This window comes from Protopterus annectens, chromosome 9.part0, assembly GCF_019279795.1.
Source record: "Protopterus annectens isolate FY-2018-M chromosome 9.part0, PAN1.0, whole genome shotgun sequence".
Lineage (NCBI taxonomy): Eukaryota > Metazoa > Chordata > Ceratodontiformes > Protopteridae > Protopterus > Protopterus annectens.
This window is the reverse complement of record NC_056743.1, coordinates 589,138,846-589,158,476: the sequence shown is the minus strand read 5'-3', so window position 1 is coordinate 589,158,476 and position 19,631 is coordinate 589,138,846. Positions and strand designations below refer to the sequence as shown.

Here is a 19,631-nt window from a genome sequence, read left to right as displayed (position 1 = left end):
TGTGCGGCTCCCTCTATGGCATGGGAGAGCAAACGCATGGACATGTTGGCTACAGATTTTAGGGTGGCCATTCGTGCATCAAACATCTTCCTGTCCTCTGCCGACATGGACCCTGGGGTCGACTCAGTGACTTCCTTGAACAGATCTCTTTGGAGTCGAATAAAGTCCACCATGTAGTTCAGTGCCCTCAAACAGAGGGTCACGGAAGCATAGACTTGCTTCCCAAAGCAATCCAACGTCCTCGAATCTCGGTCAGGTGGATGGACCGTGGAACTCAACTGGTGAGTTCCTTCTTGGTGGCCGCCACCACCAGCATAGCATCTACAGGGGACCTCTTGTGCCAGTGTAATTTGTCTGCGGGAGGGCTTAAGACCTTGTCCGAGCGCTTGGGTATTGGCTCTATGATGTCCAGCTCCTTCCATGCCCTAGATGTAATCAAATCCACAAGTGGATCAGTAGGAGGGGACACCTAAGAGGTAGATGCCACAAGCCGAATGCCTCCAGAAACACGGACTCATCAGAGGTTGGTTTTGGGGCAGACCATCCCTCTCTTTGGCGTAAGATTTCCATGATGCCTCCAAAAGAGATATCCTCGGGGGGTGATCTTAGGGAACTTTCCCCTTCATACAGGTCTGTGTCTTCTGTGAGTGACTCTGGAGTAGAGACCAAGTGCCTCCATTTACATGTATGCTTGTGGGGGGGGGCTCCTCAGGGGGGCTCTCTGGGGAGGTCTCGCAAGCGGGTTGTTCCAAGGTCAGAACGTCCTGGGGCATTATGGCTATGGGCTGTCCCTGAGAGGGCAAGATGGCCAGACCTGCACTCAAGACTGGAGAGGGGTCTGGATGGACTCCGAAGATGAAATAGTTAGAGGCCTCGACCCTGCGAGAACCCTCTCCACTACGTCGAATGCAGAGGGGGAACAGACCTCCTAGGCTGAAATGGAGGAAGTCGCTCCCCTCTGATCTGACAGGGGAGTTGGAGTTGAGACGCCGAGGGGGATGCTTCTCTCCAACAAGCTCGGAGCAGACAGCACCCCCTTGGATCTGACCCCGAGGCTACGGCTCCGAGAGTTTGGATCCGATCTAGTTGGATCTGACACACTCAGGGCACTGGCCAGCCTCTGATGAGTGATCAGGGGAGCACTTGCGAGGCCAGTCCTTCTTGACCTTATCCCCCTCCCCAGGCCTCTTGGCAGGAGGCTGAGTCCCAGAGGCTGAGAAAGGGGAAGATGAAGCAGCAGCTGCTGCTTGCTTAGCAGGGGGCAGGTGGGACATCCGTCCCAGCAGTAGAGGACAACAGGCCCTTGACAATCAGTTTGTCCCACCTGTCCTTAAGAGCTCTGGGGTTAAACCCAGTGCAAATAGGACAGGGAGACTGGAGGTGAGCTACCCCAAACAAACCACGCACAGTGTGTGGCCATCCACCAGGGATAGCTTATGGCCACACTCTGTGTATCTTTTGAAACCAGGCTTTGGGGCATCCGCCATGCCTTAGCCGGTTCAATGCACACACACAGACACACACACACACACACACACACACACACACACACACACACACACACACACACACACACACACACACATACACACACACACACACACACACACACACACACACAAACACACAAACACACACACACACACACACACACACACACACACACACACACACACACACACACACACACACACACACACACACACACTACCACGAGGAAAGAGAAGAGGGGAAGAAGATAGAAAAGCCTACAAGAAAACAACTACGAAGAACCCTGTGAAGGTATAGAAAAGATTAGGAATGAAAAGAATAGTTAGAAAGATATCAAAATTAAAATGTTTCACTTTAAACTGCAACACTACTACAATGGAACTCGGACCACGCTGCTTCCTCTTAGGTGGCAAATGAGATCTGAAGGGAGACAGGGGCATTATGGGTAAGGGGAGGAGCATGGAGCTCGGAGCCGTAGCTGGAAAATGTGGAAGTGTCTGATCCAATATGGATCCGAGGGCCCACAGGTTGAAGAGCAAATGAAGTAAACTACTTCAGTTTGGTGGCTTATGCAAGAGCCTTAAGCCATTTGTTCTCTAAGCAAATGTTTAGAGAAGGAAGACGACTTCTAATGGTTTTTGGGATGAAAGACTGACAAATGGTAAGCAAAAAAGACACTCAGAATGTCTACCTTTGGAAGAAATTTGTATACTATTGAGGCATTTGCCTCTCTGTGATGACATTAAAAAAATTACAATAAAGAAATTATGAAAAAAAAGAAAGGATCTCCAATGGGGCAGTCAGTTTTTTCTTGTAGTGGTAAAATGGATTCTTCAAGCTACAGATGACATCATCCTTCCTAGACTGGCGACAATAAAGTTTTGAGGATCTTGGCACCCATTTGTCCCTTATGTACTAGCATACAGACCTCACACCTAAGTCTAAGGTCACGTGTACAAAGCATGAGGAAGGCTCACCAAAGCTTTGACATACTGGACAGACATTGTAGACTTGGCAGGATACACCCCTTTTGTCAGCATTACTGCAACAGTGATCTGATAATGAACATCAAACAATATGCACATAAAGTATAAACTGACACACAAAAAGGAATTAAAAGTGCTGCAACAGTCAGTCCTCAGGCTGATACTGTCATACATACTTACTGCAGAAATCTCAACAGGCGATAAGAACAGAATCAACACTTCCACTACAAATGCTGGGAAATTGTTAGCTTGGAAATCACAACAGATCAAAATATGTTTGTAGTGTTCCCTACTAAGACAGAGATCTTTTTTTTTTTTTTTTTGCAGGGGGAACAAGCTCCCATACCCCAAACCTATATATAAGCAAATGGTCACACAACATCAGGGAAAATGAAACTCCCAAAAACAGTGCACCATGGTCTTCAGCAGTTACTGTTTCAATTCCAATAAATGTGAGGAACCTTGGGTCAGCCAGGGAGCAACCTGATTGTGCTATAAAACTAGAGTACGTGGAATGGCCAGTCTCTGTTTGGATCTAAAAAGTCTGTCAGACCTGACAGAGTGCAGCTGAGATTCAGTGCAGAGAAAAAGTCTGTAAAATACTTAATCCTCAGATCTATCAGCCCAATTTTATTGCATGACCACACCATACCTCTTAATATATCTACATTTCTACTTATGAATTCAGTGGGTTGCTTGCATACTTGGACATTTTTTCCACAAGCCTCCACTGAAAAGGGGCTATATCTAGTTGGACTACCCTAGTAAACATAAGCAAATAAGTAAAGAAGTAAATACTAACTCAATAAATGTTGCTGAATGAAGTACAAACTCCTAGCAAACTATTGCTGAAGCACTGCTATACAAGTTTGCATGTTGTATCTGCACTACATCGATCATCTTCAACAATCACACCTCAACAGCAATCACAAAAACTGTTACTCAGGTGTATTGTTCTCCCTATCCATTTAAATATTACAAAAAAGCAGAGTACCTCATCCTTCTCAAGAGTAAGTATCTGATATCCAGTTGTTCTGCTGCGAATAACTTTCCCACTGCTATCGAATGAAGCCAAGCGTAACCTGAAACAAAAAAAATTCTGTTAAGGATATGACATTTCTATGTCCTTCGGAAAATGCCAGCACGTAGAAGCATAAAATAAAGCATGTTTCTAGTAAACCGTGCAGTACTTTCTTTTTTCTTAACGTATCATAAAACTATCATAACTCCAAATAGCCACAACTTTTGTAGACTTCCTTTCTTCTATTCAAAACAGTGTGTGTTGTACAACATAATGGAATGATGAGTGCAAAGTAATTATTAACAAAACTAGTCCCACTGGCAGAAATAAGGTGCCAGGCTACACCACCACTGTTCAAGTTTTGGAAAGCCTTGTTGTCAAAGAAAAAGCTAGACAAAAGAGGCAAACACATTAGTCAGCGACAATCACTTTAGTGGTGAGTACAGATATGCAGTCACTCAAAAATAAATATACATCATCAGACATCTAATGATATAGAAAGGAATGAAGATACTCTATACATGGTTCTAAATAAACGATCCAGTGAATGATGAAAATAAAAAGAAGGTACAGTCTAAGAGTGGGTAATGGCAAGGCGTAAATGATCAAAAGACTCAGTCGCTTTATATTTCCTATGATTCCTATAAATACAGTACAGGGGGAGAGTACAAAGGGACTGCCTACCCAACCAATATCCAAACCTGAACACTCAGTAGCAAAACAAGTAACCACAGGAGATCATCACAGCTTGTTCCCAGTTACTAAACTAAAGTAATCTGATGCCTGATGGAAGGGGATCTTCAAAATTAAAACTAGCTTGGGTAGTGAATCTTCATATAAAGAGCTGGAGCAGTGCTCCCAGTAATCAAAAGGAGGTGCTAAAGAATATCAGCAAATGAAAACACCATCCTGTCATTCAAGAAAAAATATATACAAGTTGCTGTTGTACAACTGAAGAAACTAAATTGTTTACAGCAGGTTTTTCCTCAGAAGAAAAAAAACACAGAGAAAACATTCCTCTTTCTTTCACAATTATTCAGAGCAAACTTTAACATATGAGCCTGATTCAAAGTTGCAGAAGGATACACTTCCCATACTTATCAATCATCTTCCCATCCTTATCATAAAGAGTAGGAAAACTGCAGAGAAAACATTAATTGGGAAAGCATCTTTGTATATATTGTAACTATGTATGTTGTATGACCTACGTTTCTACTTTATCCACAATGTATAACATGCAAATATGGTCATTTTGTAAATATGGAATGGTTATGGTTTTTGCAAATGTAAAACAAAAATAAAAATTATTGAAAAAAAGAAAAAGAAAACTGCAGAGAAAACATTCATCTTTCTTTCACAATTAGTCAAAGCAAACATATGAGCCTGATTCAAAGTTGCAGAAGCATACACTTCCCATACTTATCAATCATCTTCCTGTCCTTATCATAAAGAGTTGGACTGCAATTGACTAAATGCTTAGCAGCAGTAGGATTAATTAAAGCTATATCTGCTGGGGTCAGGATTGGGAAGAGTGTACAAAAACTTAAAAGACTAAGACATCTTATCTGCCTTTTTAGGGGCAGCTGGCTGACTATCAAGAAAATTGCAGGTAGTACCACACACATCCTCCAAAGCTGGCAGAACTGGAGGAATGGGTGAAGGTTCTGGAAATTTCTTCACTCACAGTATTTTCTGATAGACTGAAACTTCTGTGTTCTCCCCACTGGTACATTTTGGAAATAGTCTCAGAGAAAGAGGAAACCCCCACAGGGAGAATCAGAAACTGAGCTCTCCTCTGAGTCTGAAACAGAAACTTGAGGAGAAAACCCCATATCTGTCCCTTCATCTTCCTGTGACCAGATTAAGAATTTTGAATCTCTTCAGGAAAAGAGGTATCCCTCTTTCTTTTACTACAAAGCACTTTATAAGAAGGATCAACAGCCTGAATTAAACCCTGAGTCCGACCCAATAAAATACTCCTGTCTAAGGAAATTTAAGGAAAAGTAGATACACGTTTAGTTTTCGATAGGAAAAATGGGGCCAACAATGTTATTAATTGTAGCATCAATTTCCACAGGGATGGGTACAACATTCTGGCAAAACAGAGAAGCCTTTCCTATTTCTTCTTCCAGGACCAACAAGAGTGGATCTCCCTTGCTCACTAAGGGGACCCCAAGAGCCACAGAGGATGTGGCAAACCCCCAGTCCATAGTGCTTGTAGATGCTACAACAGAGGGATCTAGGGTAAAAGATGAGTGGCATGAGGTGAAATAAATGACCATAGCACACTTACCCATTTGTGGCTGAGGCAATTTGCCAGCCTGCTGTGGTGGCAAAGGCTGTATGCTTAACATTTTCTTTTTGTGGCTGGAAGAACAGACTATGGGACTGGCAGTTTGCACCATGGTCAAGCTGAAAATGGTGCATTTTTCCCAGGGAAAACAACCAGCAAAACTTAAAAATTCTTTAAATTTCACTTTTTCACATAAAAAATAGAGTAAAAAGCACTTTAAACAATCTACCAGCCCAAAAAGTAAAATAAATGGTTTTCAATTACGTTAAACTTTAAAAACTGATGGGAAAACAGCACTCTTGTTTCAAAGTTCAATACAGTCTTGTGGCAGTCCATTAAAATATCTCCTAGCTTTAAGATACCTTTAATGAACAGGAAAGTATCAATAAACATTTTTTTTTTAATAGAAGATTTTTCCCTAAAGGGAACCAATCTGGCCAGCAAAAGAACTGCACAAGTTGACCGTCGATCCTTGAAAGCCTCAGAGGAGCATACTGTTTGGTGTCAGGAAAGCTCTAAAGGGCTTGATGCCCAAACCTGTATTTTTAGTCAGCTCAGCTTGAGCTCTCTGATGGTCTGGGCACATGAAAGGTGCCCTGAAGCTTTGAAAGCCGACCGGCTATTACATCCTATGCAGGATATAAACCATATAGCTAAGGCTACGCAGCAGTGATCAATATGATGAACATACAAAGCATTATATATATGCATGATTATTGCACATACTAAACATACAGTACACACTGCAAACACAAGACACCTGCACAAAAGTATTACACCGAAAATGCACAGACTGTAGATAAACATGATTGGTGGCATACAATCTTTTATAGTTGGAATAGTGGAAGCATTAGAAAGAAACATAAGGAATATGTGAGCAAGCATAAAGTAAGGGTGAAACTTCTCCAAGAAGAAAGTAAAGGTCTTGGAAGAGGGGTAGTAAAAAAACATAAGATTAGGTACTGTAAAAAAACAGATGAATATTCTGTATAAAATGTACACACATTCAACATAATGCAGCACTGCTTGAAAGCAAGGTTATTAATATCCCTTTTCCAGTGAAGGAGTAGAGTTAAATAAGATAATCTGCACGACTGCCAAAACACTGATGTTGTTGGGACAGTCTGAAATGGTCTTTACAAGCCTTGCTGAAGGGTTTGCAGGTTGGTGGAGGTCCTGATTTCTTGTGGTATAGTATTCCATATAACTGGAGCCAGTTTTGCAAATGCCTTTACTGCCACTGCCATTACGTAAGGTTGTATAACCAGAAGTGTATTGCATGTTTCATAGGCCACAGTGTGAACTCCTAAAGTGGAGCAGATTTAAAAAAAAAAAAAAAAAGGCAATATCTGTCACTGAACAAGCTGCACATTAATGTACTAATGAGGTGGTTTCCTCCCTTGTCTACTGAAAGGCAGATGGATTTGGCAATTGTCTGACAACGGAACTCATTGTAAGGGTTTATGTGCATAAATCTCACAATTATATTTTCTGTTATCTGGAGTGTTTCCTGGTTTTGCCACGACTGTAGAACTATGATATGCAAAAAGTAATCAAGCCCTGGCAGTAATGCACTAAAGGCAATAGCTTCCATAGCTTCCTTAGTTAGCACATGTGATTGTCTTAAGCTGTGTTAAAGGAGAACCGCACCCACAGACAAAACACATGTTTATTTTATCATGGTTTGGTGTTTCCTACATTTTAACAACACTCTGGGACTGTTTACAGGGTTTTAAATATTTTTATACATAATTTCTCGTATGACCACATGGGATCTGACATCTTGAAGTAATTCTAATTGTTTAGTCTGCCTCTAGGTATCACACAATGCAGTCCTTGTCTGTAAAAAATTACATCACACAGGCTTCTTTCTTTCTAAAGCTCCTGTCACTGCATTGATTTAACATGCATACACTGCTGTCTTTCAGTCAGTTTTTAAGTAACATTTCATGCTGTTCAGTGACTGCTTAAACACAAACAGTGCAACTGCCACAGAACAGACTTTCAAAGTGCTTTTTACTGCTGCTTCTTTTTAGAATGGCTAAACTGCAGTCTCTTGTGAAGCCTGAATTGTACTAGTTTGACTCCTCTCCCATCCCCCTTCACACCTAACTTCCCTAGGTGTCAAAGTGCTAAGGGTAATTTGAGCTATTATCTGCTGTGATTAACAGCTCACAGCAGGAGACTTGACTCCTGTACTGTTTCCTTGTTTTAGCCTTTACTTTCTGTATGGGTAGGGGAAGACCAGGGAGCTGTGACATCACAGCATGGGTGGGTTTTTAGGATGGTAGTGGTGATGTCAGTTTGGGGAGGGAAATGGCAGGAAAAAGTACAGTTGTGTACACTTACCATAAATGTAGATGTTCGAGTGTATTCACTGTTGTAGTCATTACATTTGGGTAATCTGCTGGCCGGTTGCCCTCAGTCGGCCTGAATAACAAAGTCTTAGGTCCTGCATCAGTCGCTGTCTCCTCTTCCATGACGTCAGGTCATCAGGGGTATAAAACATGCAGCCGACGCCATTTTTTTCAGTTTTTCTTGCCCCAGATGTCAGGTGCCCCACAAATGGGGAGCAAATAAATAAATAAATAAATATATATATATATATATATATATATATATGTATACATATAAATAAACAGAAATATATGAAAATGCACGTTTAGCAACATAAACTTTACCTTCATCTAAAAGCAAATATATCACAAAGGCTTTAGTATATAGTGAAGGAAAGAAAAGTTATAGAAAAAAGGGGGATGGCGGGTGGGTAACCAGGACTGCAACAGTGAATACACTCGAACATCTAAATTTATGGTAAGTGTACACAACTGTACTATGTTCTTCGTGTTTCACAATTGCAGTCATTACATTTGGGTAGAATCCCAAAGCTATGGATGGGAGGATGGAACTAAATAGCATTAGGAGCGGCTATAAGGCCCTGCAGAACTGCAGTGGCAAAGCCTGTCCTGGATTTGGAGAAGAGAGGCAAATGATAATGCTTTGTGAAGGTATAAACAGAGCTCCAAGTAGCAGCCTCTATAATGTCTTTGGTTGGAACCCCTCTGAGAAAAGCTGCTGAGGTAGATGCAGCCCTGGTAGAATGTGACCTGATCCCCTTGGGCACAGGTTTACCATGGTGCAAGTAGCAGAAATGAATACAGTGTCTTATCCACTTAGAAATACTCTGCTTTGATATAGCCTTCCCCTCTGACCCTGCAGCAAATGCTACCAGTAGTTGTTCAGACTTCCTTAGAGATTTGGTTCTGTTTAAGTAGAATCTTAGTTGTCTGTGTTCATCTAACGAATGCAGTATCTGCTCCCCCTTGTTCTGCGGATTTGGGTAAAATGTTGGCAGGTGAATTGTCTGGTTAAGAGCCACACTGGATACCACCTTAGGCATAAAAGAAGGATTGGTCCTGAGGGACACCCTGTCCGGGTAAAATGTAATAAAAGGCTCCACAGCCATGAGAGCCTGTAGTTCTGAAACCCTTCTTGCTGAAGTGATTGCCAAGAGGAAAGCTGTTTTCCAAGATAGAAATTTTATATCCGCAGTAGCTGCTGGTTCAAAAGGGGGCAGGGTGAGTTTTTCCAGCACAAAGTTGAGGTCCCATGCAGGAGCTGGTGATCTTCTAGGAGGCCTTAAATTTTTGGCCCCTCTAAGATATTGTTTAAGCAGAGGATTAGAAAAGAGGGGGGGGCTCTGTGTTGTAATGAGCCGAGATGGCAGAGGCATGTATTTTTATCAAAGAAAAAGATAGGCCCCTGTCAAGCATCTCAGTCAAATATTGTAAAATCTGAGGAATATTGGGCTTTGCTGTGTCCGATCCTTGTGCTTGGTTCCAAGCACAGAATCTCTTCCATTTATCAGCATAAGATTTTCTAGTACTAGGCCTTCTGGCTTCCAAAATGACATCCATCACAGATTTACTGAGAGGTGTTGTTTGGATAATTAAATGATTAGTCATGCTGCAAGGTTCAGAGTTTGGAGTGGAGTGTGCATAATTTGATTGTTCTGCTGAGACAGCAGATGAGGTACTTGAGGCAAGTACTAAGGAGGGAGTTGAGACATATTCCTTAGAATTGGGTACCAGTGCTGGCGAGGCCAGTCCGGAGCAACTAGGATTATTTTTGTTTTTTCCTGTCTAACTTTTAGTAAGACCTTGGAGAGAAGAGGCAGAGGGGAAAAGGCATAGACGGATAGGTTTTTCCAACTGAAGGATAGGGCATCCACTTTCCATGCTTTTCTGTGATAAGTTCTTGTGCAGAATTTGTCCAGCTGATAATTTTGGGGAGAGGCAAATAGATCTATGTCTGGGCTCCCCCATTTCTGTGTTAACATGCTGAAGATTTGTGGATCCAGTTTCCATTCGTGCGGGTCCATAAGATTTCTGCTTAGGTCGTCTGCCAGAGTATTTTGTTTTACTGGCAGGAATTGAACTTGTAGATGTATTTGGTAAGTCAAAGCTGTATTCCACAATGCCATGGCTAGTCTGCAAAGGGGGTAGGAATGTTTACCCCCCTGCTTGTTTATGTACCACATAACCGTGGTGTTGTCCGTCTTTATCAGTAGTTGTCCTGGATGAAGTAAGTCCTTGAAGGCTGTCAGAGCATTCTGAACAGCTAGCATCTCTTTCTGGTTGATATGCAGATGCATTTGTTTTGGGTTCCATTTGCTCTGAATGCATCTCCCTGCCAGGTGGGCCCCCCACACATAGTCTGATGCGTCTGTAGTTAGGGTTTGGGTGGCAGGGGGTAGAGTGAATGACAGTCACTTGTTTTGGTGACATGCCAATGCCCACCAAAGAAACTCCTGTTGTAGGCAGGGAATGAGAGGAATCATTGTTTCCAGACTGTGACAATGTTGACTCCATAAACTTTTTAGGTACCATTGTAGTTTCCTCATATGCAGTCTCACATATGGAATTAGTAGAATGCAGGATGCCATGAACCCCAAAGCCTGCAGAATTTCTCTTGCAGATAACTGGGTTTTTGTTGCCATTTATTTGGGTTTTTGTTGCCATTTGTTTGAAGTATGTTGTCAGTTGCCTTTGTTTGTCTGGCGTAAGGTAAGCAGCCATCTGGGCAGTTGTATTCAAGCTTGCACCCAGGAATGTAATTATTTGAGAGGGTACCAGTTGGGATTTCTTTTCATTTATTGTGTACCATAGGCATGTTAGAAGCCTTTTTACAAATGCCAGATATTGAAGAAGAGTGTCCTTGTCCTCTGCTTGAATGAGACAGTCGTCCAGATAAGGATAAATTTGTATGCTTTGTGTCTGCAGAATGCAATTACTGGTGCCAGGCACTTTGTAAAGACCCTGGGCACAGTAGATAAGCCAAAGGGCAGTGCAGAGAATTGGTAATGCGAAAAACCTGCCTTGAAACGGAGGTATCTTCTGCATGATTCCCTTATTGGGATATGCAGGTAAGCCTCTTTTAAGTCTAGAGTCACTAACCAAGCGTTCCTGCCCAGCATAGGCAGTAGCTGCTGTAAAGTCAGCATTTTGATTTTTGGAATGTCCAGGAATGTGTTTAAAATCGACAAGTCCAGTATTGGACCCCAGGCATTGTCTTTTCTGGGTACCAGGAAAAGTCTTGAATAAAAACCTTGTCCTTTTTCCTTTTCTGGTACTGGTTGAATAGCCCCCATATCCATGAGGGACATAACTTGTTTCTGAGTCTCTGCCCACTGATTTTGTGGCAGATCTGGCCAACCGTTTGGAATTGGCAAAGTATGGAAATGAAATCTGTACCCCTGGGATACTATGTTTAATACCCACTTGTCCTGGGTGACTAACTGACAATTTTGAGCATGAAGTGCTAGATTTCCCCCCAAGGGGGCTGCCAAAAGATAAGTGCTTGGTGAAGGTAGAGGAAAGTCATTGAAACTGGGTTGTGCTTTGTTTCCTCCAGATTTGGAGGTGGAGGCACCCCATTGCTTTGACTTGTAAGAACTCTGTGATTGATACCTTGATCCTTTTGAGCGCCTGGATTTGCCTTGAGTGACTCTGCTGGACACAGGAAAGGACCAATTTTTTGTAGGCCAGTGCCTATGAACTTGGGTGGTTGCACTTGCAAGAAATCTTTTACAGTTTGCATAGATTTAGCTTTGTCTTCCATTTTCTTTAAAACCTCTTCTGCCTTATTACCAAACAGAGTATCATGCTGCAAGGGGGCATCCAACAATTTAGTTTTAACATGATTAGGCAGATTTTGCTCCTTGAGCCAGGCATGCCTTCTAATCACAGATCCAGTAACTGTGGCCCTGCAAGAGGCCTCCAAGGAATCAAAACCACATTGCAAAGTATGCTTTCCAGCCTGTTCTGCTGAATGCAACAATTCCTGTAATTCTTTATTTTCCACACAATCAGAAATCAACATCATTTTCTGTTTCAATAAGCCCATAACATGCAACTGATATTTAAGCATATGAAACTGGCAGTTAAGGGCCCTAATTGCCAAGGTTGCAGACGTATAAAACTTCTTTCCCCATCTATCCAGCGCCCTGAAATCTCTATCAGAGGGGGTAGGACTTTTGGCTGTAGAGGCCTTTACACCTTTGGGACCCTGTAAAATAGTCTCAGGATCAGCAGCAGGATTTTTGAATAGAAATTTGTTGGAGTCAGGAACCCTGTAATATCTGTCTGGCTTACTAGGAGCCAGAGGTAGGGAATCAGGAGCCAAGCTTAATTCCGAAAACACATCATCAACAATGTCTAATACAGGAGGTATTGCCAAAGGCCTATGCTGAGGAAGAAGAAGGAAATCCCTACACCTCTTCTTTTGATCCAGAGAAGTCCTGACTCTCCCAGTGAAAATGTTCCCTTAAAGTATGCAAAGTTTCTCCAAAAGAGTAATCCTCAAGAGGAGATGCAGATGGGATGGATTATTCTGCATCAGAATCCTCATACGGTGGAATAGAAAATTCCTGATCAGAAGAGGAATTCGAAGAAATGGAAACCTGATCTGAAGATTCATAATTAGTGCCTTGCCTAGGCCTCTTAGCAGGGGGGTTTGGGAACCCCTGATCAAGGTAATTAAGTCCTCAGCCATTTTGATCATCTGTTTTTTAGGCATAGGGGCCTGAGCACGTGGCTCATCTGTCGGTTTTTTAGACACAGAAGAAGTTTTTGATCTTGTTTTTGAGCTGGTGTCTGTTTAATATAAAAATGTTGAGGCCTGAAAACACCCTCAGAAGCCGGTGCCTGCTCAGTGGCTCCGGACCCATTCAAGGGAGAGACATCCGCAGGTTCAATACACTGAGAATCACGCAGCATACCGGACTCTGAATGGGTCTCGGTAGAGGCCTGCGACTCAAAAGTAGCGGGTATCAGGGGCTGCGAAAGCGCCTCACTGAGTACCGGCAAACTGGCGAATGGCTTAAGAGAATCTTCTTCGTCGGTTTTGGACCTCGACGGTCTGTCTCTGTCTTTTTCTTTGTGCTTTTTGTGAACTCCGGTAGTCGGACTGCTAACCGACGATATTTCAGGATAATTAAATCTTGATCCAAAATATTTAGAAGCAAAAATATACAGCCGCTTAATTGTTCGTTGGTTAAATCTAGCACAAAACCGACAGCAAGGCACGTTATGATCTGGGCCTAGGCAAGGAATACAGTACCAATGAAAATCCTTATGAGGTATTTGCTTCCCACAAATAATGCAATTATTAACTTTTACTGACATCAGTAAGGAGCAAGAAAAAGTTTCCCCAACGGGGTACTTAGCTTTAGTTTGAAGACTTCAGTTCTGAAACTTGAATGCGAAAATTTCAGGAGTCGGCCGACTGGCACTTGCGAACTGCTTCTGCTTCGGGCACCGCATGGCAAGAAAGACTGAATAAAATGGCGTCGGCTGCATGTTTTATACCCCTGACGTCATGGAAGAGGAGACAGCAACCGACGCAGGACCCAAGACTTTGTTATTCAGGCCAACTGAGGGCAACCTGCCAGCAGATTACCCAAATGTAATGACTGCAACAGTGAAACACAAGGAACATCTACCTGTACTCAGTGGCCTTGATAACATCAGTGAATTGGAGACTGTAGCAAGGATGGGACAAAAGTTTTTGAAAGCGAAACCACTACAGTGCAGTACGGTATTGTTCTAGTGGAGAGGAAAAAGTCAAATTAAAATATTTTAAATGCTGTGTTTTTGTTTATTCATAGCAGGGATAGTAAATAGGGAGACAAAAGACAGAGAAATTGAGCATTTAATAATAGAATCCCATAGTTGTCCTTTAATATAATCTTCTGTGACCACTGTTCTACAAGTGAAAGAAAAGACAATGTTTGTTCTAACAATGTTAAGTTACTTTGATTGCTTAACATTTGTAAGTGGTTGTTTGCCTGGGTTGAGGATGTTTAAGGGATGAGGAAAGCCATTTAGTATTTTTCAAATAATGTAACTGTGGATGTTTTTAATTCGATGTTAATCTGTTTTTATGAAGCCAGTTCCACCAGCTTTCAGGTCTTTCTGTATAGCAGAGTTGATTTGCTGTGAGGAAGTAACTGCCTTGGTAACAACTGTTAATGAGTATACATGACACAATTAAGGTCAGACATTTCCATTGAGAAATCAAAGGGAATGACTTGTGTCTCCAAATGTAGAAAGTAGAAGGGAAGGTTCATGACATCAGTTGAAAAGAAACATTACTTGTATGTCACATCTGACCTACTACAGCCTAATGTTTTTACCCATGTAACTTCTACTTATGCATTATCAACTTTACCTGTACAAAATCGTTTTTAGTTCTTCTCCTGATCCCTGCTGAATATTAGGGCTTAACCTGATCAACAAAATATAAATAAGCATATATTTTATACCATTTGTTCACTGATATTCCAGGGACCACAGAGTAAGGTGTTGAAAAGCTTGTTCCTCTGCTGTATGGATTCCTCAGTGTTCACATGCAGTGCAAACTAGTTAAACTTAAAGACAGAACAAACGAGACCACTGAATCACAATATACATACCTCTCATTTGGATCTTTTCTTCTCACCCCAAAGAATAAATTTGCTGTATTCATTTTGCTGTATTCATTCTTCATATTTTTTTTTACTTAAATATGCAGTGGAAGCATGCATACTTCTGCAACATCAGCTATGACATCCTGTGCAAGTAATGAACCAACGGAGCTACAACTAACAGTTCATGAAGCTGATATCCACCACCTTTCTCTTCACAGGGAAATATACTTATGTGTTGATCACATCCCTGACATGCCTTCCCTAAGACAAGTCCTCCATGATCAACCTGCTTGCACTTGTACTTACATAATGCCTCACTGCCTGTAGGTGACAAACTACATTATACAGCCATTAGTGCTAACATTGTGCTGCTGCAGTGTATGATAAAGCAGTTTGAAAAAATGTCATGTGAATATATACTAATGTTTTAAAATGATGGTGACAGCTAATGTGGACGTGAGAAGAAAGCTAGTGCAGGAGAAAGAAATAGCATCAAACCCTCTGAACATAAAACATTCAGAAAGTGCATAAAACCCAATATACAAAGATCAGTTTTCATAAGAACTAGCAGCACTTTTAGTACTTGATTTAAGAAAAAAACACAGCTTAGTATTTTCAGCAGTATTAGTTTTGAGAAGGACATCCACACAAGGATATCACTTTACAACCAGTCAGCTGAGAACTATATGTAAAAAGGACCAAGGGAAGGAGCACATACCCACACAGGCACATTAATTGATTAACTAATGAACTAACCATTTATTGTCACTAAATGGGCTACAATGGCAAGAATACAGTAGTCAGTCTAACGCAATAGTAGGTGCAGTGAAGAAAGAAGAGGCTAGCAAAAAATAAGTCCAAGAGATAGGACTTCAAATGCTCTGTGCTATCAGTGTTCAAAATGATAAAAAAGACATCCAATTGGCACTTTTAAGTCTTGAGTCTTTGGAAACTATAACTGAGCGTGGTACTCACCATAATAGTAGATCTAAAATCCATTTCACTATAATCCTTTATTGGTTTAGTTACAGCTGATATAGTTCTTATCAAGTTTTTTGCTACGCAGTTAACTCCCTCCTGTAGTTTCTCACTAGTAGGCAGACTGTGAGAGACAACCAAAAGCCACAGAAAGCCAGTTCCCAACAGCCAAAACCATCCAAAACAGTAACTAGTTTCTAAATATGGCAGAAATAAGAAGTTATGTAATCACTATAACGTTCCATGTGAGTTGTTCTATCTCGCCTTCATTCTTTACTAATGGGTTCGGAACCGACCCATCGGCTCCGATACAGCCATTTGCAAAGTTCAAGGTTTACCAGTAGCTCGAGACCAAGCCCCTTATCCCATGATGCACTGCTAGAATTACCTCAGATCTTGTTTGCTGCGTGTACTATATCCATGTAAGAGAACTACCCTCCCATAGAGAGGAAGAAAGATTGAGTAACCAGGATGAGACCAGCCTCTAGATCAGCCATCAGCCAGGTGGGGGATGGAGGGAGGGACGCAAGAATCAAGACGAGATGGAACAACTCACATGGAATGTTATAGTGAGTACAAAACTTCTTAATGTGAAGTTGTTCAATCTTGCCGTTCATTCTTTACTGATGGGTAGTGTCCCTAGCACCCTCAATCTCAGGTGGCTCATGGGAATACATTCTTTAGGACCATAGACTCAAAGGAAGCCCTGTCCCTGGAGGCCTTATCAACTTTGTAATGAGTGATAAAGATATGAGGTTTAGACCAAGTGGCTGCAGCACAAATGTTATCAAGGGGCAATTTGGCCTGGAATGCTGAAGATGTAGAAACTGACCTGGTAGAATGAGCCTTAATCTTATGTAGAAAGGGCATATTAGCAGCTGAGTAAACAAAGGTAATTCAATCAGACAGCCATTTAGAAAGCATTGTTTTAACCACTGGTCTACCTTTTCTGGCTTCAGAGAATGATATAAAGAGTTGGTCTGATTTTCTAACATCTTTTGTTCTGTCCAGATAATATCTGAGCCATTTGTGAACATCAAGTTTGTGCAGCATATACTCAAGTTTATTGAAATGGTTGGGGAAGAAGACTGGCAACTCAATGACTTGGTTGATATTAGATTCCGAACAAACTTTGGGCAAAAAGGAGGGGTTTGTCCTAAGAGATACTCTATCAGCATGGAAAATCAAATAAGGAGGGCTTATAGATGAGGCTTGAAGTTCTGACAATCTGCGGGCAGAAGTAATAGCCACCAGAAATATGGTTTTCCATGATAAGAATATGAGGTCACAAGATGATCCTGGTTCATACGGGAGAAGAATTATATGAGATAGCATAAAGTTTAGGTTCCAATGAGAATAAGGAGTTTTCACTGGAGGCCTCATGTGAAAGGTTCCTTTGAGAAAGGCCATGAACAACTTGTGGGACATTATGTTTAGCCCGTCCACTCCGAGATGAAAGCTAGATATAGCAGCCAACTGGACCCGAACTGTAGCGGCTGCAGCTCCTTTATTAAAGATCATAGTCAAGAATTCTAAAATGGAAGTCAAGGGGGCTTGATAAGGATCGATTTTCTGCTTAGAGGCCCATATGGAAAATCTCTTCCACTTACTAAGATATAATCTTCTGGTGGACGGCTTATGGGAAGACAAGAGGATCTGCCTTGTCTCATTAGAAAGGTTATGAAGCCTGGCTATGAGGGGAACTGGAGCAGCTAAGCTGTTAGCTTTAGTGACTGCAATGAAGGATGGAGGTCCCCCGACGGATGTGTCAGAAGGTCTGGAACTGGGCCCAGAATCCATGGATCCTCCAACAGATGATGATGAAGAAATGAGAACCAAATCTGCAGAGGCCAATGAGGGGCTATAAGAATGATAGTCCTTCCCAGCGACACTGCTTTCTGTAGAAATCTGGGTATAAGAGGGCTGGAGGGAATGCATAGAGAAGACCCGGGGGCCAATCATGAACGAGTGCTTCTCTCGGGGGTTCTCCCAGAGGGGGAGTCAGGGCAAAGTAGCTTCTGCATTTCGTGTTGATGTGACTGGCAAAAAGATCGCAGCAAGGTTGGCCCCATTTGTGGAAAATCCTGTCCGCAATCTCTTGCTTGAGGGACCACTCGTGCGGCAACAAGATTGCCCTGCTCAGTTTGTCTGCTATCACGTTGGATCTCCCCAGGATGTGCGTTGCCAACAGAAAGCGCTGGGAGGAGACAGCCCACTGCCAAACTCTGAGGGCTTCTTGGCGAAGGGGGTAAGACTTGGTCCCGCCTTGCTTGTTCAAGTACCAGACTACTGACATATTGTCTGTCTGAATTGCAAGCGTCCCTAGAGGAAGAGAGTCCTGGAAGTACTGCAATGCCAGAAATACTGCTCTCATCTCCAGAACATTGATATGCAGATGTGACTCTTGATCCGTCCATGTGCCTTGGGTAGTCTTTCCCTGTAAATGGCCCCCCATCAGGGAAGTGTCCGTGGTCACAGAGACTACTGGAGGGGGTAGTACAAAGGGTCGTCTTATGGTTACATGAAGAGACGTCAACCACCACTGGAGATCTCTCTTGCAAGAGATTGCAATTAAATTCATGTGATTCATTGGAAGTTCCTGAAAAGACCATTGAGTGAACAGCAGCCATTGAAGAATCCACATATGCATCCTTGCTAATGGTATGGCCAAGATCGCTGCAGCCATCAAACCCAATACTTTTAAAACTTCTGCGGCTGGTGCTCTGTCTTTTGATACCAATGAGCTGACATGCTGGCGAAGAAGAAAGACCCTCTCGATTGGTAGTCGTAGAGTGATGGTTGAAGTGTCTAACTCTGCCCCTATAATGACGATATGCTGCAATGGCTACAAGGCAGACTTTTCTGAGTTGATTGTAATACCTAAGTGATTGCAGAGTGTCTGAGTGTATTCACTTGCCTGAATCAGTTGATGCCTGGTGGTGGAGGTAAGGAGCCAATCGTCTAGGTAAGGAAACACCTGGAATCCTAGATGCCTCTGGTGAGCCATGACCACTGCCATGCATTTGGTGAACATTCTGGGAGCTGTAGTGAGACCAAAGGGCAGGGCTCGAAATTGATAATGATTGGCTCCCAGCAGGAAATGCAGAAGATTTCTGGATGGCCTGGCCATTTTTATGTGGTAGTACGCATCCTTGAAATCTATCGAGCACATCCAACTGTCTCTTCCTAAAAAGGGAAGTACAGACTGTAGTGTGACCATCCGGAACTTCTCTTTCTTGACAAATTGGTTGAGTCTGCTGAAGTCCAAAATAGTTCTCCAGTCCCCTGTTTTCTTTGGAACCAAAAAGAATCTTAAGCAAGTTCCGGATCTTATTTGGTCTGCTGGGACTGGCTCGATGACTCTTTTTTTTTTTTTTCTAGCAACTTGCAGACCTCTGTAGTTGCTTGTTCCCTGTAACTGGGTGGAACGTCCAGAATTCTCCTTGGGGGTGTGGGTGGAGTGGAGAACGGTATGAAATACCCTCTGGAAATAATACTTTTTACCCAGTTGTTATTTGCTTTATCTTGCCAGGCGTCTGGGTACAAAGATAAGCGACCCCCGACTGCCTCCAGAGCAGGACAGTCGGGCCTCCTTTCAGGAGCGCTAATGGGTTGACCAGAGAAGTGATCTCTGTCACCCTGATGTTGCAGAACACCACTGCCGCGAGGGCGGCGTCTTCCATTATTACCCCCTTCTCTGCCCCTAGAGGGAGGTTCACCACGTGTCCTGAAAGGCTCCTTGGTGTTTTCGGAACCACATTTTCCCACCCCTTTGGCCTTTGGGGCAAGGCCGAGTAGGGGTTGAAAAACAGACTTCGACAGCAGACAGAGTCTTTCCCTCTTGCTCACACCTGGTGAGAGTTTCCTTCACTTTGGGCCCAAATAGGGTGCTGA

General features: G+C 42.5%; 1 protein-coding gene across 1 annotated transcript in view; it reads right to left on the bottom strand.

Annotated features, from left to right (window-relative positions):
- Positions 1–19,631, bottom strand: part of GMCL1 (germ cell-less 1, spermatogenesis associated) — a 1,627,466-nt gene that overhangs the window by 171,448 nt on the left and 1,436,387 nt on the right. The window contains exon 14 of the mRNA XM_044083130.1: positions 3,472–3,559. Coding sequence (XP_043939065.1) covers positions 3,472–3,559 — 88 coding nt within the window. The remainder of the gene's footprint in view (positions 1–3,471; positions 3,560–19,631) is intronic.